This window comes from Myxine glutinosa, chromosome 4, assembly GCF_964187855.1.
Source record: "Myxine glutinosa chromosome 4, kmMyxGlut1.1, whole genome shotgun sequence".
Taxonomy (NCBI): domain Eukaryota; kingdom Metazoa; phylum Chordata; class Myxini; order Myxiniformes; family Myxinidae; genus Myxine; species Myxine glutinosa.
In genome coordinates, this window is record NC_136264.1 from 194,200,793 (window position 1) to 194,226,347 (window position 25,555).

General features: G+C 44.8%; 2 protein-coding genes across 4 annotated transcripts in view; both read right to left on the reverse strand.

Annotated features, from left to right (window-relative positions):
• LOC137425595 (protein rolling stone) overlaps positions 1 to 14,281 on the reverse strand; it is a 45,867-nt gene extending 31,586 nt beyond the window's left edge. The window contains exon 1 of the mRNA XM_068114176.2: positions 13,809 to 14,281. Coding sequence (XP_067970277.2) covers positions 13,809 to 13,919 — 111 coding nt within the window. The 5' untranslated portion in view covers positions 13,920 to 14,281. The remainder of the gene's footprint in view (positions 1 to 13,808) is intronic.
• A 3,408-nt stretch (positions 14,282 to 17,689) lies between these two features.
• The window catches only part of BAP1 (BRCA1 associated deubiquitinase 1), a 62,144-nt gene continuing 54,278 nt past the window's right edge, over positions 17,690 to 25,555 (reverse strand). For all 3 annotated transcript variants that reach the window (XM_068114178.2, XM_068114177.2, XM_068114179.2), the window contains 2 exons: positions 23,569 to 23,641; positions 17,690 to 18,955 (listed from right to left, as the gene is read on the reverse strand). In XM_068114178.2, the coding sequence (XP_067970279.2) occupies positions 18,825 to 18,955; positions 23,569 to 23,641 (204 nt within the window). In that variant the 3' untranslated portion in view covers positions 17,690 to 18,824. The remainder of the gene's footprint in view (positions 18,956 to 23,568; positions 23,642 to 25,555) is intronic.

Below are 25,555 nucleotides of genomic sequence, written 5' to 3' on the forward strand. Positions count from 1 at the left end.
ATAGCCGATCTTCTCCGATCCTCTGCGTGCTGTGCTGCAGGTCGGGAGATTCTGCGCGCTTCGCTGGGAAGGCGCATTTCGGTCGTTTTGTGCGTCGTCGTAATCTGCCATGCCGGTCGTTCGGGCAGCCTTCGGAGGGCACTCGTGGCAAACGTTTTGCTTGTAAAACTATGTGCCGGAGCTTGTAATTCGTACGCGCTGCCGTCAGAGGGCGCTCGAGTCTCGTGATTTCAAAACGGGGGACTCCGGGGTATCGAGTAACTCTCGTTATGGCTCTCGTCGGTTCTCTCCCTCAGCAATTCCATGACATGGATCTAACGTGGATCAACCATGTACCCTTGGGAGCCAAGGCAGGTACAGACTTACTGTAATGGACTTACACTGTCATGGCCTCCTGTCATGTAATCTTACTTACTGTTACAGCTTACTGTAAAGAGGCTTACTGATTTACACATCTTCCACATCGACACATCTGCCTGAAATGCGTTGCATTGCGACGAATGGACATTCGCTCTTCGACAAGGTACACCTTACATGCAAGGTACACCTTATGTAATGAGTTGCTTATCGAAAAGGTACACCTTATCCAGCACATAGGCCTGTGAGACTAGACTATTGTGACCCACAGGCTCATCGTCTGCCAGTATCGGACATGTTTGCTAACCAGGCTATGAGTGTGCCTAGAGAACATCCGCCGTCCCTCCCTTCGCCTGATACACCCCTGCCTGAAGCGGTGAGGGCACTGAGGTGCCCCTGACACCTGCCTCCAGCGGCTACTCCGAAGCAGGGGACTCCGGGTTTGGGGACGTCGTACCCGGTAGTTTCCGAACCTGTGCTGGCAGGGTAATTCGCCACACTGACCGCTATGGATGGACCGACTGACCTGTACTACTGATAATGGATTTGTTTCGTATAGCGCTTTCCAGGAAGCCCTGAAGACACTTTGACAGTGTGCGAAACATAACACAATGGCGCAAAGACAAGAATCAATAGGAATATTTCTTTGACACCCCAATAATGATATAATGACTTCCTCTACCCATTAATGCTGACGCGCGCTCGCTTCCTGCCTAGTGGCAGCATAATTCTAACGGCGGGGAGAATGTGGTGAAAATGGATCAAAGTTGAACCCAGGTGTAATGCTCACTTAAACCACTGGGCGGTGTCTATAAGACCTCGGGACGTCCGCGACTCGAGGCCACTCCTGCGACTTTATACAATGACATGTAGAATTGAATGGTACGTACCCACTTATATTCTAGGCTTGCTTGCATTGACTGATATATCCAATCTTTCTCATATGATGCCTTGATCCTGACATATATATTGCATGGTGTATTTTACAGGATGATGTCACGATCTTATTGAAATTAAACCTATCTATGGGACGAGTTGTGGATTTGGTTGATTTTCACAACAGGGGTAACCGACTCATGGCATCTGCATTTGTGATAGACGAACCGGGCTTATAACATATGGTGTAGTCATAAGCAGTGAGAAACAGGGACCAGCGGATGATCCTGGGCGGTAGTGTGTCAGATGTCGCCTTAGTTCGACCAAACAGACTGATGAGCGGCTTGTGATCAGTGCGAATCGTGAAATGATGTCAAAGAAGGTGCTGGGGAAATTTGCTGATGCCGAAAACGATTCCCAATCCTTCCTTGTCAAGTTGGGAATAGTTCTTCTCTGCCGGGGACAACGTTCTGATGCAAATGCAACAGGTCTTTCCGTACCATCAGGCATCACATGTGATAATACACTCCCCACTCCATACCGACAGGCATCGCATGTCAGCACAAGATCCTTCTCTGGATCAAAATGAACGAGAACATTGGACGATTTGAGCAGATCCTTAGAGGTCTGGAATGCTGATTGTTCAGTGGATCCCCAGCTCCAGGAGACTCCTTTCCTCAAAAGCCGATAAAGGGGGCCAAAAACGTCGGTCACATTCGGGTTCGGGAACGACCATAGAACTGAAGCAAACCGAGGTATGACTTCAATTCGGTCACATCTCGTGGAGCAGGAGCATCCTTGATAGCTCGTACTTTCTCATCTGTCGGCTGTAGTAGACCCTCGGCATCAATCGTGTGACCCAGGTACGTGACTGATGGCACCATAAACCTGCACTTGTCTCGACGCAAACGTAGGCCGGAGTCCGAAATTTTCTTCAGAACTCTATCCAGGTTTTGTAGATGTTCCGCGTCCGTACGACCAGTAACCAGAATATCATCCTGGTAACAAACGACGTTGCGTTCGGTGGCAAACAAACTGTCCATGACACGCTGATAAATTCCAGGTACAGATTTCACTCCAAAACTGAGTCGGTGGTACCTGTACAACCCACGATGTGTGTTGATGGTAAGATACTGTTTCGAATTATCGTCCAAGCGGAGCTGTAGATAGGCGGATTTGAGATCGAGTTTCGTAAAAGTCTTGCCTCCCATGAGACAAGCATAGAGGTCTTCGATCCTAGGGATTGGATATTTATCCAATGAAGAACACTTGTTCACGGTCATATTATAATCTCCACATATGCGGATGGACTGGTCCGATTTTATGACCGGAACGATGGGCGCCGCCCATTCAGCATACTGGATTTGCTCGATGATGCCCAGATTTTCAAGATGATCCAGTTCCTTGTCAATCCGCTCCCGCAGGGCGAAAGGGACTTGGCGAGCTCTGCAAAATATAGGATTGGCATCCCGGTCAACACTGAGTTTCGCCGTATGTCCTTTCAAAGTTCCGAGCTCATCCTTGAAGACATCCGGGTACGTATCCAGCACATTTTTGAGTGTGTATGCTGCGGTAGGAGAAACGTTGGCTGCCCGGAGTTGATTAATGCTTTTCCACCTCAGTCGAATTATGCTCAACCAGTTCCTGCCGAGTAAGGAAGGGCCCTTTCCAGGAATGACGACCAGGGGTAGGTGAAACTCACGATTATCGTAGCCCACCGTGACGTCACATGTACCGCAGGGAACAATCTTCTCACCTGTATAGGTGGAGAGTCCATAGGTAGTAGGTTTCAGATGGGGTCGGTCAGCATCACTCCACAGGTTTGTGAAAACAGCATGGCTGATGAGCGAGACGGCCGCACCAGTGTCGACCTCCATTTGCAATGGTCGATTGTTGACGACAACAGTGGCAAGAAGAGGGTCCCACTTATGGTGAGAATCAATATGAAACAGGTCACACGATTCTGAGTTGTCGGAAACAGAGCTCACCTGGTCAAACTCAGGTTCCTCCGAACCGATAAACTGATGAATCTTCTTGTCAGCAGCTTTCTCTTTTCCCGATTTGCGAGTGATGCGAGCTGGAGCAATATGGCCAGTTTACGAACAGAAATGGCAGGTTGCATCTCTGAACCGACACGTCTCCGGAGGGTGCTTTCCGTTGCACTGAAAACATTTGTTGTGTGTTTCAGACTGCACTGGCTTCTGACGAGGAGCCTTGTTCCAACGTTTTGGCTGATCATGATCCAACCGATTCACAGCAGGGCTGGTACCAGACGAGCGAGTGGCACCGATGCTTGTAGCATTGCGTTCAGCACTTTCCATGGAAATGGTGGTGTCTCTGGCATTTTGGAACGTCAGTCTTCTCTCAGCAAGCAGGCGTCTACGAGTGCGGTCATCGGACATGCCAAACACCAGCAAATCACGGAGCATGTCGTCAATCGTGTCCCCAAACTCACACAGATGTGACATTTTTTTGAGGTGTGCAATGAAGTCTGCGATCGACTGACCTTGCTGCTGTCTGCACATGTAAAAATTAAACCGACACAGGATAACTGAAGGAGATGGATTACAATGTTCCTTCAAAGCGGCCTAGAGCTCTGCATATGTGAGCTCCTGGATTGTCCGAGGACGAATCAGGTTTTTAACGAGTGTGAACATCTCACCCCCGCAAACGGACAGGAAGACGGCCTTCATCTGGGCTTCGGTCACGATGCCGTTCGCCTCGAAGTAGAAAGACAACCGCTCAGAATACGTGTCAAAATCCCCCTCATGAGGGTCAAATTCATCGATATGGCCGAAAGAAGTCATGGTCTAGATGTTTATCCTCGTCGCCATGTTAGGTATCTTGACAAACTACGATTGATTGTAGCACACGTTCATTGACTCTGCCGATACAGGCCTGATTAACTGCAGCGCCATCCGAGCTGGGGCGTAGGGATACAATGCGGTCACGGTGTAGGGATACAACGGTGAATATTTGCAGCTTCATACATGACACCCACCAATGGCTCAGGAGCAATCGTCAGGAAGAGTCAATCAGTGGGCGGGGCTTAGCCCACTCTTCCGACCTGCAAGCAGTGCAGTCAACCAGTGGGCGGAGCTTAACGTGGGCTCTTCCGCGCCACTGTGGGGCATATGGTCAGGTGTCATTGTCGCCCTGACCTTCGACATATACAGTCAAATAACATTGACAGCCTCACTTTTTTCCTTCGGAATCCTCTGGTAAAGTTTGACGAAGGTAGCTGAAAGCCTTTGAGTTATCACACTCGCAGACAAACAAACAAACAAACAAACAAACGAGACAGACCAACATATGACAAAAAAATTCAATTTTCGTCATAAACAGAGGTGAAAACTTAACATAGGTGACAATTCCCAAAAGGCAGTCACAAGACACATGGAGGTCACAAATCTTACTAGAACTACGACTGCGTCTCACATAAATGAAATAGTTGGGAGGATATGAGGCATAAAATCACAAAGGATCCTCGAGTGGGGAGGGGATGAGTAGAGGTAAAGCATGAGATAGGAAGATGGGTCAGGTGCTGGTTAAAAGGCAGGATTCAGCGTGCTCGCCTGTGGAACGTAAGGCCTCACGTAGAGGAACATGTGTAGGTAGATGGTGGTACATGAACAGGTTAATTTATGCCAGTATGCGAGCGGGCACGTGGTAGAGTGGAATGAATAGGCTTGTGCTGCCGGGTGCCCATGCATGCTTCCTGTTTTCTTGTGGTATTGTCTTCCACCTCCAGTGTCCCTGCACATTCACTCTCATTCATTCTTTCTCTCTTTTTTTTTTTGTTTCTTTCTCTCTCTTTTTTTCTCTCTCTTTTTTTCTTTCTTTTTCTTTTTCTCTCTTTCTCTTTCTTTCTCTCTCTCTCTCTCTCTCTCTCTCTCTCTCTTTCTCTCTCTCTCTCTCTCTCTCCCTCTCCCTCTCTCTCTCTCTCTCTGTCCCCTCCCTCTTTCTTTCTTTCTTTTTCTTTCTTTCTTTCTCCGTCTCTCTCGTCTGTCTCTCGTCTCTTGTCTGTCTGTCTGTCTCTGTGTGTCTGTCTGTGTGTGTTCATCTCTCTCACATTGGGTCTGTGCTCTGCACCACCCTGAATGGTGTGACCCCCTCTCTGGGCTCTACACTGGGGCGGGGAGAGGAGAGGTGGGAGAACTCAGGCAGCCCAGCAGAAATGGAATCGGGGTCGATTAAGCTTGAGTTATAATCATAAAGGGAGGGGGAATGTTGACTCAGGCTTGTGGGAAGCACCTGTGGCCTGTTAACAGTCAGTCCCACACATGTACAAGAGTCCTTCCCACCAAAGGGGGCTGACAGTACAAATACAACCATGATGATTCTTCTATACACAAATACACCACATCCAGCCCCCCTTTTCATGAATATCACATTAGTTTGGTAGCTTCACCTAACCAGAATCTTTTGATTTTGATCATATATGACCCCATAAACACTCCACCTTTTCCCACATATTCTATCCCAAATAACCACATCCTATCAATTCCATCTCTCTACTTACCATTACCTGTTTTCCCCACATTTGTCCTCAGTCCTCCACTTTCTAAGCTTTCCAGCCATGCAACCATTGCATCCTGAAATCCCTCCTTAGATTCTCATGTCACCAACAAATCATCTACAAACATTTCCCAAGGTGATCCATATATGATCACGGCCACAGACAAAAAGATCGACGAGCTGATCCTGGTTCTTGAATGCAACTATTCCGAGTTCTGACTTGATGTCCCATCTGCCCCAACATCACCTCAACTATCGACATGTCTTTCAGATACCACTCCTTCCAATACCAATACACCACCTACCACTCTTGGAACTCACATCAAATACACTAATACACACTATACCTTTTGAAATGAAAGGAGCTTTGAGCAAAAATGGAGGTTGATAAGACGGAGACAAGAGCCAATTATTTGGTGCCGTTTAAGTTAAGTGAGCTCATCGTGGCATCGAATGATTTAGGATGAAATACTTTTTGAAGTGCAATCCAACAATTGTGTTCTGATGAAGGCAGACGAGCGATTGGGATTGTTCTGATGAAAGCGAGTGATCGTCACACCACCAACAAGTTGTTCAACTCTTGGGTCGATGTGGATAATGAGCAACAAGATTGTGAATGCGACCTTCATCAACAATAACAAAAGAGAGAGTGTGTCAGACAGTGTGTGTTTGTGTCCTCCATAACGCCAAAATTGTTCTGATGAAATTGTCCCGGTGTGTACCCCGGTACTGGTGTGTACCCTGGTTTAGAATAGGTACACCGTATCCCTGCGTGTCGTAAGAGGCGACTTAAAGGGTTGGCGTCAGGAAGGGCATCCGGCCATAAAAACATTGCCTCAGAAAGAGAACCATGACAATTATAACTACATATGGGCAGGGCACAGCCCGAAGTACCCCGTGGGGGACCCCACTCCCTCTCATCAAAACACCGATCGAAGCAAGGGTGGAAAATCACTCCATTTATGACGACGAAACATCTGATGCCCGACGTGGAGATCGGTTTCTGAGGTTTGGGACATGGAATGTAGGGACAATGACAGGGAGATCAGGAGAAGTGGTGGAAGTATTGGTCAGAGGAAGAGTGGACATATGTTGTGTGCAGGAGATGAGATGGAAGGGAAGTGGTGTGAGAATGGTGAAGGGTAGGCAGGGACAGAAATACAAGTTTGTGTGGCAAGGGTGCCCGGAGGGCATGAATGGTGTTGGTGTCCTGTTTTCTGAGGAGTTTGTAGACAGTGTGGTGAGTGTGACTAGAGTGAGTGATAGGTTGATGATGATGAAAATGATGATTGGAAAGCTCTCGGTGAACGTCATCTCGGGATATGCTCCGCAGGTTGGTCGGAGCGATGAAGAGAAGGACAAGTTCTGGTGTGAAATAGAGAAGCTGATGGAAAACGTGAAAGATGAGGAAGTTGTTGTGGTAGGAGGAGACCTAAATGGACATGTGGGAAGGAGTATGGACGGTTTTGAGGGAGTTCATGGGGGTTACGGATATGGTGTGAGAAATGGAGAAGGTGAAAGGATTTTGGAGTTTGCTGATGGAGCTGATTTGTTGATTTGTAATACTCAGTTCCAGAAAGAGGATAACAAGCTTGTTACATACACGTCAGGTGGGTCGACGACAACCGTTGACTACCTGCTGGTGCGTAGGCGAGATCGGGGGCACCTCCGGTACACAAAGGCGATCTCGGGGGAGGAGGCTGTTTCACAGCACCACTTGGTTGTCTGCGACATAAGGGCGAAAGGTGCGAGGAGAGCTCGGCGGGTGAAGTACCAACCGAGAATGACGGTGTGGAGGTTGAAAGAGGTGACAGTAAGGGAGGCATTAAAAGAGAGGCTGAGTAGGGTAGAGGATGATGTGTTTGAGCTTGAAAGTCGTTGGATGCCAATGAAAGATAGTCTGTTGGGAGCCGTTGGTGAGGTATATGGATGGACAAAAGGACCACTGAGGCACTCGGAAACATGGTGGTGGGATGATGAAGTTGGAAAGAGGATTGACGAGAAGAGGAAGAAGTTCAAGGAGTGGCAGAAGGCGAAGGGTATGGGGGCAGAAAAGGCAGAGCAAGGAAAGTGATAAGGCAGCCAAGAAGGCTGCAAAGAAAGAGGTAGCAAAGGCACAGGAGGCATGGAGGAAAATGTTCGGAGAACGCTTGGATTTGGAAGAGGGTCAGAGAGCGGTATTCAGGATTGCAAAGCAGATAGCGAAAGAGAGGTGTGATGTGATGGGGGTGAGTTGCTTGAAGGATGAAGTGGGACAAATCGTTGTCGACCCAGATGGAATTAAAGGAAGATGGAAAAGATATATGGAAATACTGTTGAATACAGAAAATGAATGGGATGGCAACATAGAGAGTAACCCAGTTTTAGGACCAGCAGATAAGATAACCGAGGAGGAAGTTGAGGAAGCGATAAAAGCAATGAAGAGTAGACAAGCGGGAGGGCCGACGGGAGTTGTGGGAGATATGCTGAAGGCAGCAGGAAGTTGGGGTGTGAAGAGAATGACAGAGATCTGTAATCTGGTGGTGAAAGAAGGCCGCATTCTAGTGGATGGGGAACCGAGTAACCTCGTCCCTCTATACAAGGGGAAAGGTGACCCTCTGGACTGTGGCTCATATCGAGCGATAAAGTTATTGGAGCATGGAATGAAGGTATTGGAAAGGTTGTTGGAGAGGAGGATAAGGAAGAAAGTGAAGATTGACGAAATGCAGTTTGGATTTATGCCAGGAAGAGGAACGACAGACGCGCACTTTAATGTGAGGCAGTTGCAGGAGAAGTACATGGAGAGGAGGAAGAAGTTGTTTCTTGGGTTTGTTGATCTGGAGAAAGCATTCGATAGGGTTCCACGTAAAGTATTGACATGGGCATTGAGGAAGTTAGGAGTGGAGGAATGGTTGATCAGAGTAGTGATGGCAATGTATAAAAGAGCGCGCACAGCTGTAAGGACGAAGGACGGGAACAGTGGTAAGTTCGAGGTGAAGGTGGGAGTGCATCAGGGGTCGGTACTAAGTCCACTACTATTTGTAGCTGTGATGGAGGTGCTGGCTCGAAATGTAAAGGAGGGTTTACCGTGGGAGTTGTTGTATGCAGATGATCTGGTGTTGATCGCAGAAAGTATGGATGGACTGAAGGAGAAGATGAACAAGTGGAAGGAATGTATGGAGACAAAAGGTCTGAAGGTGAATATCGGAAAACCGAAGGTGAATGCAAGTGGTAAAGCATGTGGTGAGGTGGAAAGAACTGGGAAGTGGCCGTGTGCTGTGTGCAGGAAGGGTGTCGGAGTGAATTTCATTCAATGTACAATGTGCCCTGAGTGGGTTCATCAAAAATGTAGTGGTTTGAGAGGGTCATTGTCCAGTGTGGCAGCTACATTCAAGTGTAAGGTGTGCACAGAGGGAGCTTCCGTTTTGAGGAAATGTTGAGCTGGATCTTGGAGACGGCGTGAAGGTGGAAGGTGTGAAAACATTTTGTTACCTAGGAGACATGCTGAATAGAGAAGGTGGATCAGACTCGGCAACGGTTGCTGGAGTGAGATGTGCATGGAAGAAGTTTCGGGAACTGATTGGCGTGCTGATGATGAGGGGAGTGTCGTTGAAGCTGAAGGGAAAGGTGTGTGGTGCATGTGTGAGAAGTGTTATGATTTATGGGAGCGAGACATGGTTAATGAACGTAGAGCAGCAACGAAGGCTGGAAAGGGTGGAAATGCGAATGGTTCGGTGGATGGGTGGAGTATCGTTGAGAGAGAGGAAGACAAATTATGAATTGCGAAAGATGATGGGAATAGAGCCTGTGATTGATGCTGTGAAGATGAACAGTTTGAGATGGTTTGGTCATGTGTTGAGGAAGGATGAAAGTGACTGGTTGAGAAGAGTGATGGAAATGAATGTAGAAGGAAGTAGAGGACGGGGAAGACCGAGAAAGACTTGGCTAAAGATGGTCGAAGAAGAAATGCAGGCAAGGGGGTTAACAAGCGGAGATGCAGAAAATCGGGCAAAATGGAGAAGATGGTCATGGGGACCGCAAGGCTAACCCCCGCTCTTGCAGGGAAAATGGCCTTAAAATGCCTGTCGTTGTTTGTTGTATAATTCCAAAAACCATGAAACCTTGTGGCCCGAAACTTTGCATGCATACTTATCGAACTCCAAGGGAGTGCATTAATAGAAACGGGGTGTAAATACACCTCTTATCCAAATAAATACCTCTTTTGAAGATAATTCATGTCCTGAGGCAGGGCGCATCATGTGCGACGAGGCAGGGGAGGGGATGGGATGAGGGAGGGGAAAGGGTGGGTAGAGGGAGCCGGTGTTGCTGAGCAATGCCAGGTATCTTTGCTCGTATCGAATAAAGCACCAACTGTCTGGGACAGCCGGCCTTTGGGGAACTTCCACTTAAATAAAGTATTTTCCTGCCTGGATTACGTGTTGTATTCAAGGTTACACTTACAGTGGCGAATAAAAGCGTAGACGCGGTCCTATAAAAGTGTAGACGCAGTCCTATAAAAGCGTAGACGCGGTCCTATAAAAGCGTAGACGCGGTCCTATGAGCAAACGTCATCGCAATAAAATAGGCCTCTGCCAGTATTAGATGAATATGGTCTGCTCAAGAAAGATTAACTATGATCTTGGGCAGACCATATCTCCATGATGGGCATCCTCTCAGAGTCGACTGGGCATCCTCAGTCATGCAAGGTCTTTCCTTGGCCAATCTAAACTAAGAACAATCTAAAAGGCCTGCATTTTTTACAAGACAGCCTAAAAAGCCAGCTTGATGGAATACTACTCTCCCTTTTGGGATGGCGCCCCTGCCTCACACCTTGCCCTTCTTAATGCCATGGAAAGCAAGGCCCTCAAAATCATCGGGATCTCCTGCAACGAAGCTGAGTGCCTAGGCCTGTTACCTTCACATTGCAGACAGGTCGGTGGACCCTCTGTATTTTATCACCTCCTTTGTGGTCTTGTACCCTCTGCACTCCATTGGCTCTGACCCTCCCAGGTTTGTGCAGGGCACACGCAGTATGCCGGTAACCCTCTTGTTAAACTTCCAAAACGCAGGCTCACTGTTCACCTTCACTCGTTTGTTCCTCTTTTCTTTCACCTGCAGAACCAACTTTCACCTGTTGATCTTTGAACTTTCACCTGTTAATCCAGACTGGATTTCCCAGTCTGTTGAGTCACATTCTTTCCTCCAGGGCTTCAAGACAGCTGTTCACCACTGCCTCCGGTAGCCGTCTTCTTGTTATCATACTCATGATCTCTTCCCCCAAATGGCCCCATTCTCAAGAACTACCTTTTTCCAGTTCATTGTGATTTCCCCCCCCCCCCCCCCTCCCTCACACCTCTTTTAGTTGTTAATTGTCAGTTAATTGATTTGTTGCTTTTCTGTTTAATTCTCATTTTCCCCTTCTTCTTCTTCTTCTTCTTCTTCATCATCTTCTTGCTGTGTTTCACTAGCTCTGCCACCGAAGGTGGACAGAGGTTATGTTTTAATCCTTGTCCGTCTCTGTTTGTGTGTCTGCTTGTTTGTCTGTGAAAAGGATATCTTTAGGTTTAAACGTTTAAATTTTAAAACGGTGGTAAAACGCCATAGTAGATGTGTTTGCAAGGACAGTATAATCAAATACAGCACTTTAATATTCCAGATGAGTTGTTTTGTTTTAGCGACGACTCAATAATCTGCTACTGAATATGGGAACGTCATAAACCTAAAGTATTGGAATCCAGATTCGTTTTGCTCCTGAGGGACTCTTCACACCCAAATGATGATTAAACAAGTTTTTTAAAAACCTGTGTTACCTGTACATTTACTTCTTTTTTTTTTTTAAACAGATATTACACCTAATCCTTTATATAGAATAAAAAGATTCAAGTCAATTACAGAGAAAGCCAATGATGATGTGTGCACAAGGTTCTCATGTCCACCCAGCAATTGAGAATGGTCTCCCTCCCTGGCCACTTCACCCCCAAATACATTGGGGGAGACTAAGTAAATTGGGCATTTGAGAACGAGGACAAATGGGGCTGGATAACCGTGTAGGGAAATTGGCTTTTCAAGGATTTGAGAATGGATTGTTACCCAAGTGACAAAGACGGGTTTACCAACACGGTGATGGAATACCATACCATACCATACGAGGTATGCACGACGCCCATCCCAAGCAGGCGAGGTAAAGGGTATTTTTAATCCCGCCCGAAGGGAATGCAACACAATTGTAATGTACGTCATGGGTTATTTTCTCCATTTGTGGGTTTCAGGAGGTGGAACGGAGTCTTCCCAGGTCCCAAAGAATCCACCTCCTCTTCGGTAATAGTCAGGTTCACGATGTTTTTTCGTTCAAAATCATGGTACATTATGCAAACATGTTTGCAATCATGCAAACCTATACATTTTTGGAAACGTTATTACATGGAAAATCTAAAAATCAATGTTTACATTTGCCAATTCCGATCAATTCCATTCGACCAATTCGACCAATCGTTTCGATCGACCATTCGACCAATTCGATCGATTCGATTCGATTCGATTCATCGAATTCGATTCGATCGACCAATTCGATTTGCCAATCAATTTGACCGACCTTTGCTTGTGTGGAACGGACTGTGAAAACGATGCGGACTATATTGTCGGATACGACACACAGGACAGTGATGACGAACTCTAAATGGCATATTCTGTAATCGTGTATGTTTGATGCCATTGACTGCCTGTGTATATTTTGTCATTGACTGCCCGTGTAGATGTGAAGTTATACTGACTGCATGTGTATATATGACTTTGCTGACTGCCTGTGTATGTTTGGTGATATGAATTATTGTGACACATTTTGATGTTATTCACTGCCTGTACAAAATGATAACATGTATTTGATTATGCAACTTATCGCGAATATAAAGACAGTATTTTGCAATTCAAAACCTTTGATTCGTGTCTTACCATTCCCCATAGCACTCATTTGATACTTTCATTGGATTCCTTGTCCCTGAAAATATAGGTTTAGTCTATTTTTTAAAGTTTTTAGGGTAATTAGAGGCAGAAATGGAACAAAATATGTATTTTACAGTGGCCATTTTGAAAATCCAAAATGGCCGCCATACAGGTATCTCTCCAAATGTAAACATTGATTTTTAGTTTCCTTATGCTATAACCTTTCCAAAAATGTATAGGTTTGCTAATCTACCATGATTTTGAACGAAATATAATTTATTGACATAGTGAACCTGACTATAAAGGGATCACGGTTCATGGACCAAGCTGTTCAACTTTTTCAGAGTTTTGTTCAGAATTGGTTGAAGCATCCACTCTGAACCTGGACGATCGCAGGTTAATACCCCGGCCAAGTAACAGCAAAAACTTTTGTTAATGGTACGTGATACCTTTTTGCTTGACACTTCGCACTTTATAGGCTAGAGCAAAAGGTGATTTTCACCTGCAGTGTGTGCCGTCCCTCGGATGGACGTTGAACGGGCCTCCCATCAAATCCCACGGTGTCCTTCATGAAGAGTAGGCGACCTATCGCCGGTACCCTGAATCGGAAATGCCTGCTCCGACATTAAAGGGGCACTGCATCAGCGGCACTGTGGTGCGTTCAGCCAATGACGTCACCCCATAGCCTTGTGCTGCATATACCGAAGATTATTTAAACGCACACTTCCCTTTGTGGATGCACCATTCGTACCTGCCTGCACAGGTACCGCGGCGATCCTTCAGGTCCACAAAAGGAAAAGATAGCACGCCGAAAAACAATCCCCCTTATGCGTACGTAATATGTATACTGTACATGGCCAGAAGAGGTCGTGTGGTTTTTCTCCTCACATCAACGTGTACAATTTGCCTCATTAAAGTTAAGATTATTTTGTACATCTCCATTGGAATTATATCGATAAAATAATCCATCAATGTCTTCACAACATGCAGACATGTTTCAACTTAACGAATTAACTTTGCTGACAGAAACACGCACGCATTGATAATGATTGACATAGCGGAGCCGACGTGAGGTTAAAGGTCACGAAGACGAATATAATAATCTTCCTCAGTGGTCGAACTGCACCGGGTTGTTGTACCTGTGGTTGGATGAGCACGTCGTATCGATCCACACGGAAGGACAACTTCGAACGGGAGAATTCCGGGAAGACGCGGCGCCTCCAGAAGGAGCGACCCCGTGATTCGGGCATGACGGCGGCAGCTGGATGGTCGGGGTCGAGGATCAAGGAAAAGAAGAAGAAGATGCGCCGGAGACCCGTATGCGAGACTCACCCACAACGACTGGGGAATCCGAAAAGGAATGTGGAGAATTGTTGAGGCGAATAAGGAGGAGCCAGACAGACCGCCAGTGGTGATGATGGGGAAAGGGGGGTGCTTCCATGGGTGGTGCTGGTGTGGAGGGGTACTTCGCTGGGTCCTGATGGTCGGGTCGGTGTTTGATGGGTCCTGGTGGTCGGAGCACATAATGAGATCTGGTTATCTGGAGAGGGTCGGTGATGCGCTCTGTTGGTGGGGGAGCGATGAGTGGCGATGGCGGGCAGGAGTTATGCGCGCCAATGGTTGTTGGGGCATGGAGGTCGATTGGCACTGGTGGAGGGGGGGCGGGGGTAGTTGATGGGTCATGGTGCTAGAGGAGGATTCGGATTTGATGGGTACTGGTGGGGGTGGGGTGAAATTCCTACACAAACGGGAGTGCTGAGAACACCAAGCATGAATGTTGTGCAGTAACTCGCGTTAACAGCTGGATGCAAGCTGCAGCACCAAAGAAGGAAACAGCACCCTCTGCATGATATCTCTATTAATCAGATCTCTGTGCAGCAGTATTGTAATTTAATACATACCCCTGGTGCTCACCTGGTAAAATAAACAATAAATATACTGCACTGACTAAAGGTATTTAAAACCAATTTCAATGATTGCTCGAAGACATGGCAGCAAATCATACTAACATAAATCATAAGACTTTGAACAAACAAACACAAAAAATACCTATTTTGGCTCCAGGTGGTGAAGGTTGTGGTGAAAGTTGTGGTGAAGTTTCGTCGAAATCGTGTGTGTAGTTTCAGAGGAAAAAGCAAATTCCTATTTTGGGGGGTCAAACCTGAATCCACTTTGATCCCCGGTAGACCCCCTTAGACGTCGACTTTTAAAATGCCGCAAACAAACTTTAGTCACAACACAACAAATATAATTTGTGCCAAATTTGGTCACAATCCCATCAGCGGTTTCGGAGGGGTTTCAAGTATTTACGTACGGACTAGCGGACGACGCCCCATCGCAAAAGCTGCCATGAACTTCGTTCCAGGTGAGCTAAACATGAGTCACAACTGTATGTAAACCAATAGGATAATTTGATCTTGTGTGGCATGACTCCATCCTCGAAGGTGAAAATGCTCCGATTCAGTTGTGGGATGAGATGCTGGAGAGGTCTTGCTGAGTGTGCGTAAAAGTTATTCGGACCAAGAAGCAGCGAGATCGTTAAACCGAGAATACCAGGAAAAGATTCGCTGATGTTCACCTGCATTATGGGGGAACTGAGCAGGTGTTTTCTTTTTTTCAACTTTATTTGCTTTATTCTGGACTCTCCCATTTTCCCCTCAAATAATTCATCAGATACGTCTGCTAAACAGTTACCGTACGTCAATTACTCGCCCGTAGACGTCATTACGCCAAAGACAAAACATTGCAAGGCCACCAACCAGCCCGTGGTGAGCGAGAGGCAGACGCCGAGAGACCGACAAAGACCTTCACATTGCACAGACTCAGGGTTGGGCGAAATGGGAAGCAGCAGCTACAGCTCATGGTAGGGATCCACTTTTACTGGTTTAATTACCAAAACAAAACAATAAAACTTCACCTTCCATGCACCAGTGGTGGTGGTGGTGCTTCGTGTGCAGCCTGTGGCTACATCATTTTCTGGTGGTGTGGCTGTACTGCTAATGCAATGCCCCCTTTCCAGCAAGCTCGTACTCATTTTGACGACCTCGGAAGGATGACAGCTGAGTCAACCCACCTGGTGTTGATTCAACGGTAGGGCAGGAGCTCCAACTCAGGACCCAAGATCTCAAGCCGGCCACCTTAACCGTTACGCCAACACCAGGCTCATGCACCAGTGAATCGGAATGACCAAATCAAAGTCATCTAATCGTGTTGAGGATGTGGGAAGTGTCACAGCCAATCATGGAACTCACAAGGAATATGGCAGAACTCAAAAAAACAAACAAAAAAAACCCAATAACAATGATACAGGAAAATTCACAAAGATTCATTTACTGTCTAATTGTGCGTTTTGGCAAAGTAATACAAGTAAAATTAATAAAAAGATTATATTCCGATATTAAAATTCGGAGTTCACAGAAGGATACCATGAAGTTTAATCAGAACCCGGAAAACCTCAGATCCAAAAAGATATAAAATTAGAACAATGTGACTGTCGCCAATATGCAGAGTCCCACAACGGGTAGATGCCCTCGTTCACTGTCCTAAAAATAAACAAGTTTGATTTAAATCCCTTCAGCTGTTTTCAAGTATCACATTTTTACCAGACATGACAGGTTTCACATCGACCAGTGAAGCAGTTTCAGAGAAGGGAATTTTTTTAAATAGCAGCTTTCAAGCTAATATGGCTGCCATACCACATGACATATGACCTTAAAAAATGCACACCCTGCATATGTATGGGTAGGGGATCACGTTTGTGAAGTTTCGTATTGATCGGATAAGGTTCTCCAAGATGGCTGCCAAACCACGTGACCTACGACATCATTATCAAACCATATGCAACAGTGGTGTTAGATGATATTTGTAAAATTTTACATCAATAGGGCAAGTGGTTTCAGAGATATAATTATTTAATATTTCCCTTCAATCCAATATGGCTGCCACAACATGTGACCAATGATGTTTTCGTGATCATCTTTTAATCGCCATGCCTAGTCAATGACGCGTAAAGTTTCGAGTCAATCGATTTGGTGGTTTGGGAGATTTTAAAAAGGTTTTAGGTTAAATCCAATATGGCTGCCAAACCATGTGACCTATGATGTCATAAATGTAATATTTCAATACAAATGGGTCATATCATGTGCATGCAATTTCAGATTTTTCGGATAAGGAATTCGATCAAAACATTTTTGGCTGGTATGCCGCTTAACCTATGTCATCATTATCATGCTTTTGTTCCCCATTGGGAGTACTCGATAATGTGCCAAATTTCAAATTTTTCCATTCTGCGGTTTCTGAGAATTTTTTTCAATTTCCGTTTAATCCAAGATGGCTGCCATACCACATGACCTATGACATCACAATTATTAAAACATTCTGCATGGGTGTCACTCCTACCCTGAAAGTTTTGTCTCAATCGGACGTTGTGTTTTTATTTTAATTTTATTTTTTTCCCGTACAGGATCGAGGCTCGTGAAAGAGCAAACATTTATCACACCAAAAATCAAACCGACACACAAAACATATATTAATAAGGGCAGCGGTAGACAAGATGGGGAGAGAAGGGGAAGCACAAACACAACATTTGAGAGCAGGGACATCAGGAGATCTGTGAGAGGGAGAAGGCTTGGGGGGAGGAGGCGTGGGAAGGGTGAAATTAGCGGGGGTAGAAAAGATCAAGGTTTTGGATGGGGGAAGATAAGAGATGGTGGTGAACAGCTGTTTTAAAGACCTTGATGGAGGAGTGGGATTGAAGAGCGTGAGGGAGTTTGTTCCAGAGGTGGGAGAAAAGAGGAATGAAGGAGTGAAGGTGAGCAGAGAATAACGAGGTTTAGCCCATACAGACGGACGGAAGTACATACGGACAACCCGAAAACATAATGCCTCTGGCAAACTTCGGGGGTGGAGGCATAAAAAGAAATCACTGACTTCCCACTTTCATCTAACTAGTTCCTTCAAACAACTCAGAGTTTGAATTGTTGTCAAAATACATCTAAAACAAACACCACTTCACAAATAATTCAAAAGAAACCGTTTAATGAAAAGTTTTAAAAGGAGAATACAAACAATCCAAACTGCAACAGTTTCCATAAAATATGGACAAGTAAAAGATATATATATATATATATATATATATATATATATATATATATATATATATATATATATATATATATATATACTTAAAGGTCGTTTTACATTATAGTACATCAATAATAATGGAAATAGTCAAATAAAAACTGGACTCTTTTTGGGCCTCCATGATATGAGCTAAAACGACTGTGCATGGGTTTTTTTGCACAACGAAGAGCAGGAAGTAAAAAGGACAGCAAACAGTTTCGACATAAAGGGTTGGCAAATCGGTTGTGGTTTTAGGTTACTCCCCGAAGCATCAGGGTTGTCTACCCTGGGCTGGCGGGATGGCCTTGAGGTACACACACGAGCTCGTGAGCAGTCTACCCTGGGTTCATATCGCGGACCCAGCTATAGCTTCCTGGTGTTACAACCATCATCCTGGTGTTACACAGGCAATGTGTGCGCCGTCCCTCGGATGGATGATTTATATTGGGTGTCCCGTCTGCCAGCATTAGTTGTACGTTAAAGATCTCATGGTGTCCTTCGCGAAGAATAGGTGAGCTATTAACGACACCCTGCCAAATTGCAAATTCCTACTCTCACCTACAGGGGGCACTGCATCAGCGACACCACTGCGCACCTGCAATAATCGACTCAAAAAGGCCAAATATTCAAGCTTTTCAACAGTCAGTGAAGGTAACTACGTATGCAGGCAAACAACTGTGGTCATTTAGGGAGCAGACATGGAAGAATAGTAGATTGCAATGCCAGTCTTTGCCCATCAGAGAAACATTCCATCGTACTCACGCCACTTGTAGATCTCCCTCACATAGACGATCCACTGCATTGTCGGGGAGAAAACAAAGCTTTTACACACCTTATTATTGTGGGCACACTCGCACATTGCCGTGCACAATTCCAGCTCGAAAAAAATTATGCCTTCCTCCTCATCTCTCGAGTTTCTGTGAACTTACACCCCCACCTCAATAACAGGCCCATTGAGAAAGGCAAACCACATCCATTTGGTTCAATTCCACAGTCTCCAACACCGTGGCCGATCCATCTCCTCCCGACGGAGATTACTTGCGGCTGCGACTGGGGCGAGCACGGCGGCGGCGATCCGGCTTCCTCTGCTTGTGGAGGCGGCCGATGCTGACGCCCTGCCGACGTCTGACCGAGATGTTCTGCTCCACCAGACTGGATAACATTCCTGAAGACATATGGGAACAACGATGGGGGTTTCACAAATGCTCTCCGGGCTTGACCTACTTATAACATTGCGAGAGAAAGAACTTTGGGGGCAGTGCGTTTTCCAAAACAATCTCCCCTCCCCCCTGGGACAGTGTCAAAAGGTCAAGAACCAAAAAATGCAATTACAGGCTCATTTTAAATTGAGACTTTGGATATGCGATCAACACTGAAATATGTGACGATTTTTTGGATTTGACCCTAGGTTCATGACCCAATGGTTGGGGGACTCAGAGTCACGGGTGTCAAAACGGGAGAAAATGTCAACTCAAAACTTGATATTGGGTCATTCCTGGTGGAACCGTGTGCCATTTTTCACCCTTAGAGCACGGAGATGATCCCAAAGTAAGAAATACACAATCAAATGAGGAAAATGGTTTCAAAGTGTAAAAGGTGATTTGGAGGTTCAAGAATTCGCTGCATTGACGACACGATGCTGCACGTTTACCACACCAGCAGATACACCATCCTGAGCAGAGATAGGCATTAAAAAGGTGTCTGCAAAATGGGCCCCAATATTTCCAGTGCATGCAGCATAAGATGCAATGAGTGATATGTGGGGGATTCCATGCGGTGCAACTGGGATGAATTATATCCTCAATGTAATATCTTTTGGGATTCCACAGGAAATTTCAACAACAATTTATAAATAACATATAGGACATTGCCAATTAGTTGAAGGATTGAAAGGCTAAAGAGGCTTGATGGAATAAACAACTTCATTTGAGGATGCTACCCACCTCGGGAAGCAAGAAGCTGACAATTTGGGCGATAACCACTGCTCTTTCGCTCCAACGTAGGGTTTATGTTAAGTTGGAGTGCTTGCTTGCAAGTGCTAAAGCCACTCAGCGAGGGCTCTACAAGCTGCTTGGTAAAGGAACACACCCCAGCCCCTGTGCTACACCCAGCTTGGTTTGCATGCCCCTAATGGCCGCGAGCTTGCAATTGCAAGCCTCACATCATTAACACATGCTAGAATGATCTAAATCAGGTGATTGCACAATGCCCAAATCAGATCAATGCACAGAGTGTGCCAGAGATCAGTCTACAGTGCGTGACTTCTGATTGGTCGTCTAATTTTAGGAGAGACAGGAATGGCCCATTTGATCACATGGTGCTGCTCGAATGATCACGTGGTGCTGCTTTAATGATCACGTGGTGCTGAGACTCCAAGTCAGAGAATATGCGCACTTCGGTTTTCCATCATTTCATGACTACAATTTATCTTGTCATAGCTAAAAGTTGTGTGGAACAATCAATTGTTTTGGAAAACGCAATAAATGGGTTAATACAGTCACGTGAAAAAGTAAGTACACCTCATGTAAAGTTTTGACTTTTTCAACATATTTCAACATACAGCTATTTGATCTTCATTTCAACAATATTGATAGATAAAGGTGATATAATATCACAAATATCATGAAACATTTACATTTTGTAGCCCATTGTATAATTTAAATAAACATAAATGCAAATTTCACATGTGGAAAAAGTAAGTACACCCTTGGCTCTAATAGGTGGTATTGCCCCCTTTGGCAGAAACAACCTCAAGTAGGCGTTTCTTATAACTATCGACCAGTCTCTGACATCGACTGGGAGAAATTTTTGCCCACTCCTCCATGCAGAATTCTTTCAGCTGTGCGATGTTTCAGGGGTTTATTGCATGCACAGCTCGTTTCAAATCCCCCCACAACATCTCGATGGGATTTAGATCCGGGCTTTGACTTGGCCATTCCAGAACCCTCCATTTCTTTCTTTTCAGCCATTCCTTGGTGGATTTACTGGTATGTTTAGGGTCATTGTCATGTTGCAAGGGCCACCTTCGGTTGAGCTTCAACTTTCCGACAGATGGCCTCACATTATCCTCAAGCACCCTCTGGTACGATGAAGAATTCATCGTGGATTCTATGATGGTGAGCTGCCCAGGCGCTGATGCAGCAAAGCTGCCCCAAACCACAATATTTCCACCACCATGCTTTACAGTTGGTATCAGGTTCTTGTGGTCAAATGCTGTCTTTGGTTTTCGCCAAACATGTCTTCTGGTACTGTGGACAAATAGCTCTACCTTTGACTCATCTGTCTAGAGCACATTGTTCCAGAAGTGCTGGTCTTTGCCCAGGTGTTCGTTGGCAAACTTTAGTCTTGCCCTGATGTTCTTTCTGGACAGCAAAGGTTTCCTCCTGGCACACCTCCCATGTAGATCAAATTTGTGCACCCTCTTTCTAATGGTAGACTCATGCACTTTGACATCAACAGTGGCAAGAGCTACCTGTAGGTCCCGTGATGACATTCTGGGGTTCTTCGAGACTTCTTTCAGCATCTTGCGGTCTGCTCTCGGGCTGAACTTGCTCGGGCGGCCTGGCCTGAACAAGTTGGCAGTTGTTTGGAATCTTCTCCACTTGTAGATGATCTTCCGGACAGTCGAATTATTGATTTCAAATTGTTTGGAGATCTTTTTAAATCCCTTCCCAGACTCGTAGGCATCTATAACCTTCTTTCTGAAGGCCTCAGAGAGCTCTTTTGATCGAGGCATGGTGACGCCACACACTTCAACAACAAAGAGCAAACCAAACGAAATGTCTGAGGTTTAAAGAAGACAGGTTCCTCCAAGATCCTCTCTAACGATGTTCTAATCATTTGCACCTGAGCTGGTGCACCTGATTCTAATTTTAGGTATTTGAAGTAGTGATAAATGTCGGGGTGTACTTACTTTTTCCACGTGCGAAATTTGCATTTATGTTTATTTAAATTATACAATGGACTACAAAATGTAAATGTTTCATGATATTTGTTATATTATATCACCTTTATCTATCAATATTGTTGAAATGAAGATCAAATAGCTGTATGTTGAAATATGTTGAAAAAGTCAAAACTTTACATGGGGTGTACTTACTTTTTCACGTGACTGTATGTGAAGATTTTTTTTGTTCAGAAACATTCAAATTGTCCTCATATTATTTTGCTGTAAATTAGTAGGTAGATGATTCAATAGCTGGCGGGAGCGTTCTGTGATTACGAGTTCTGAGGTTGCTGGTATGCATGATCTATATCTGATTGTTACAGTACAACACTGTACATCGATTCGGTAATTGCTGTTGATACATGTTTTTGTCTCCTCCAATCTCCCCTCCCCCATTTATTAATTCCGATGACTTCAATTAACTTGTGTCGGCTTATCCATTGGTCATCATTTGGCTAATAATCCCAACATGGCTAAAAAGCACGATCGTGGGAAATTGATGTCATTACCTCACAAGAGGCCATATAAATCTACTGCCGCATTACCCAAACTACCTTGGGCCTCCATCCTGTTTCGAAGGGCGATCCGGACAGAGCATCAGATTCTCAATGGAGCTATCTCTACCCCAAAAATTGAAGTGAACATCAATTTGGCTTTCCTGGCAGAAGGCATATGGTCTCTTTCGACGCCAAACTGGTGTTCGTGCGGGTGGAGGATTTCACCTCGAGTGCACCCCCGGTCGACCGTAATATTGGTTGTTCAGGATATGGATCGAGACACTGATCTGAATTCAGCGACTGAAATTGCTGCATGTGTGTATGCATTGTTACAAACTTCGATGAGATTCAAATCATTTTCTTGTTCCTTTGCCTTTTTAGCATCAATATTTTTCCTTGCAGATTAAAATCAGTTTGACCATGAGCATCTGCAAAAGATGTTTATGACTGAAACAGAATGCATCCATCACATGAGCACAAAATTGGTAGCAAAGACCAAAACACAAGAAAAATTGCACAAAGTAACAATTGGTGTTGAGGATAGGGAAAGTGGGAGACAAGGGATTTGAAACTCTACGAGTACATTTTCATCTCCGTGCCTGTCTGTGAGTAGCACAAGTGCTCGTGCCATTCATAGTAGGCCCAAAATAGGAAATTCTACCCTTACGGCTTCAGGTCCACCACACAATGACCAAACAAGAAGATGCCATGCAGAGCACGTTACTTGAAAATCCAACCCCTCCTCAAAATAAAATTTGCCATGGTTACATCAAATTGTCGATTTCATGAAGCTTAAAATTGACGATCTTAATCAAAGCTTTAATTGAATTAAAATTGGTGATTTTTCAGGTGAAATTTTATGATTTTAGAAGTTTGACCTTGAGTTGACCTTTGGTATTTTAACCTTAAAATAGTTTCCCAATTCAGTGATGCACTATGCAATTGCTATTTAATTTTCAAGTTAATAGGATGAAAATTGATTTTAGAAGTTTCACCTTGAGTGACCTTTAACCTCAAAAATAGTTGGTTTCGCTATTTAATGACAATATGCAAATGCTGTTCAATTTTCAAATCAATCGGATGGAAAATGGCAATTTTAGAAATTCGACTTCTATTCGACTTCTAACCTTTGACCTCAAAACCAATAAACCTCTTCCTCATGGCAAACTCTACCATCTGGTGAAGTTTTGTGAAGATCAGTTTAAAATTGTGACCTGCAGGTGGTTGACAAAGAAACAGACAGAATAACAAACTCAAACGACCAATATACTTGAAAAATCTTAGATTTTGCAAGTAATAAAGTTTAACAACGAAGGTAAAGAGTAGCTATATTACCTTGCTGGGCCAGCATGGATATGAAGGTACAGATGAATTCATCATAGTTGTGAGTTCTACGCTGATCATCAATCTGTCAACAGCGGGCAAGCCCAAGGGACATACCCCACACCCCACCAAAAACAAAAAAACAGTAAAGATATTGGTATACAGGAACACATGTCACATGTCATATCATGGTCATAAAACGAAACCATCATCTTGCAGAATAAACACATTTTGAAACCATACACGAAACCAATTACTACTACAATGTTTTAAATGAAAGCAATGTAAGGATTGAAACCCGGTGTGTACCCCGGTTTAGAATAGGTACACCGTATCCCTGCGCATCGTAAGAGGCGACTAAGGGTTGGAGTCAGGAAGGGCATCCGGCCATAAAACATTGCCTCAAACAGGGAACAGTGATTGTCAGGGGGCCCGCAAGGCTAACCCCTGCTCTAGCGGGGAAAATGGCCTAAAAACGATCATTCATTCATATTCATTCAATGTAAGGAATAAAGCTAATAAATTGGACAATAATGAAATTGTGTGATGAATCCATCACAGTCAAAATTCAAACTGACATCTCCTTTTTATTTGTGCCTCAGAACAAACACCATGACACAAAATTTCTCCGAATAATAACAAAGATGGAAGATTGCTCAGAATAAAAAGAGAGGCCACAAGATTACTGAGAATAAAAATCCAAGACAAAACATTGCTGAGAACAACTAGAATGGTACAACTATTGGGGATGCCTCTTCGTGGTGGTTGCCCCCCCCTCCCCCCTAAACGCAAGCCGGGGGACAAATGTTCCCTATTTTAACCTGCTGTCCGGATTCTTCAAGGCAGCGCCGTCACGGTCAGAGTGCTGATCAGTCCCTATGGACCGGCTCTTTCAATCTTTTCTCTTTCTCTGGTAACATGTAACTCAGTTCAACCTGCCGCATGGTCACTGGTCAGGTAGTTGGCGACTAAACAGACACCCCTCACTGGCTTGTCAGTGGGGAGGGTGACTGACACCCAGCAGGACTAAAAACAATACCTGTTAAAGGGTGCATGAGCTCCCTTCAGGAGCCAACGACCATTCATTAAGGAGATGGTGTCTCCTCAAAAACACCCATCGGGTTGGATCGGTTTTTTCTAGGTAGTAGGCTGTAGACAGCAACCGCTCAGGGTAGTACTCCAGTTCTGACCTGGGAGCGTTAAAGTGCTGCCCAGAACCATCCTGCACTCTCCGTGTCAGGATTGCTGGTCTTACTTTCTGTCTCACTCAAACTATAACTATCGGGCAACTCTCTCTCTATTATAACTCTACTATATCTATAACTCTCTCACGCAAACATCATACACTTTCATCATACACTTTTCTTCTTTTATTTAAGACCTGCCCTCGATGAGGACCATATATAGTCCGTGACTGGAGCCTTCAACATAAAAAAACAACAAAAATGGGCGCTCGGTAGAGCGAATATATCTGCCAGGATGAACAGTTCACGTTTTGTGGATGAACAGTTTACGTTTTGTAGCCCACTGATAGGCCGGGATCAGTATCCGGACCTCGACCCTCAACCAAACCCTATTCGGCTTGTTCTTGGCACCTACCCAATTCATCCACCAAATTTTGTCCGAATCCGTCTACAACTCGATGAGATATTGTGCTCTCTATCATTTTTGGCCCTGTCTCTCAATGAACGAAAAATCAGTTAAAGCATTCTGGTATCTAGGTCTGGATTTTCACCAAAATCTAATCAATTTGTCCTTGTCACACACCCAACCTGTCCACCAAATTTCATGGGAACCCGTCCGGAATTTGTCGAAGTATCCTGCTCAGACAGACAAACGGGTGAAAACGTAACCTCTGTCCACCTTTGGTGGCGGAGGTAAAAGTGTTTAAAATAAATATTGGAGAGAGAGAGGGAGAGGACTCGGTGAGTAATTTACCAGCAAAACAAATTTTAACTGTTTGTTTTATGCATCAATACAAACTCTTCAAATATATTGT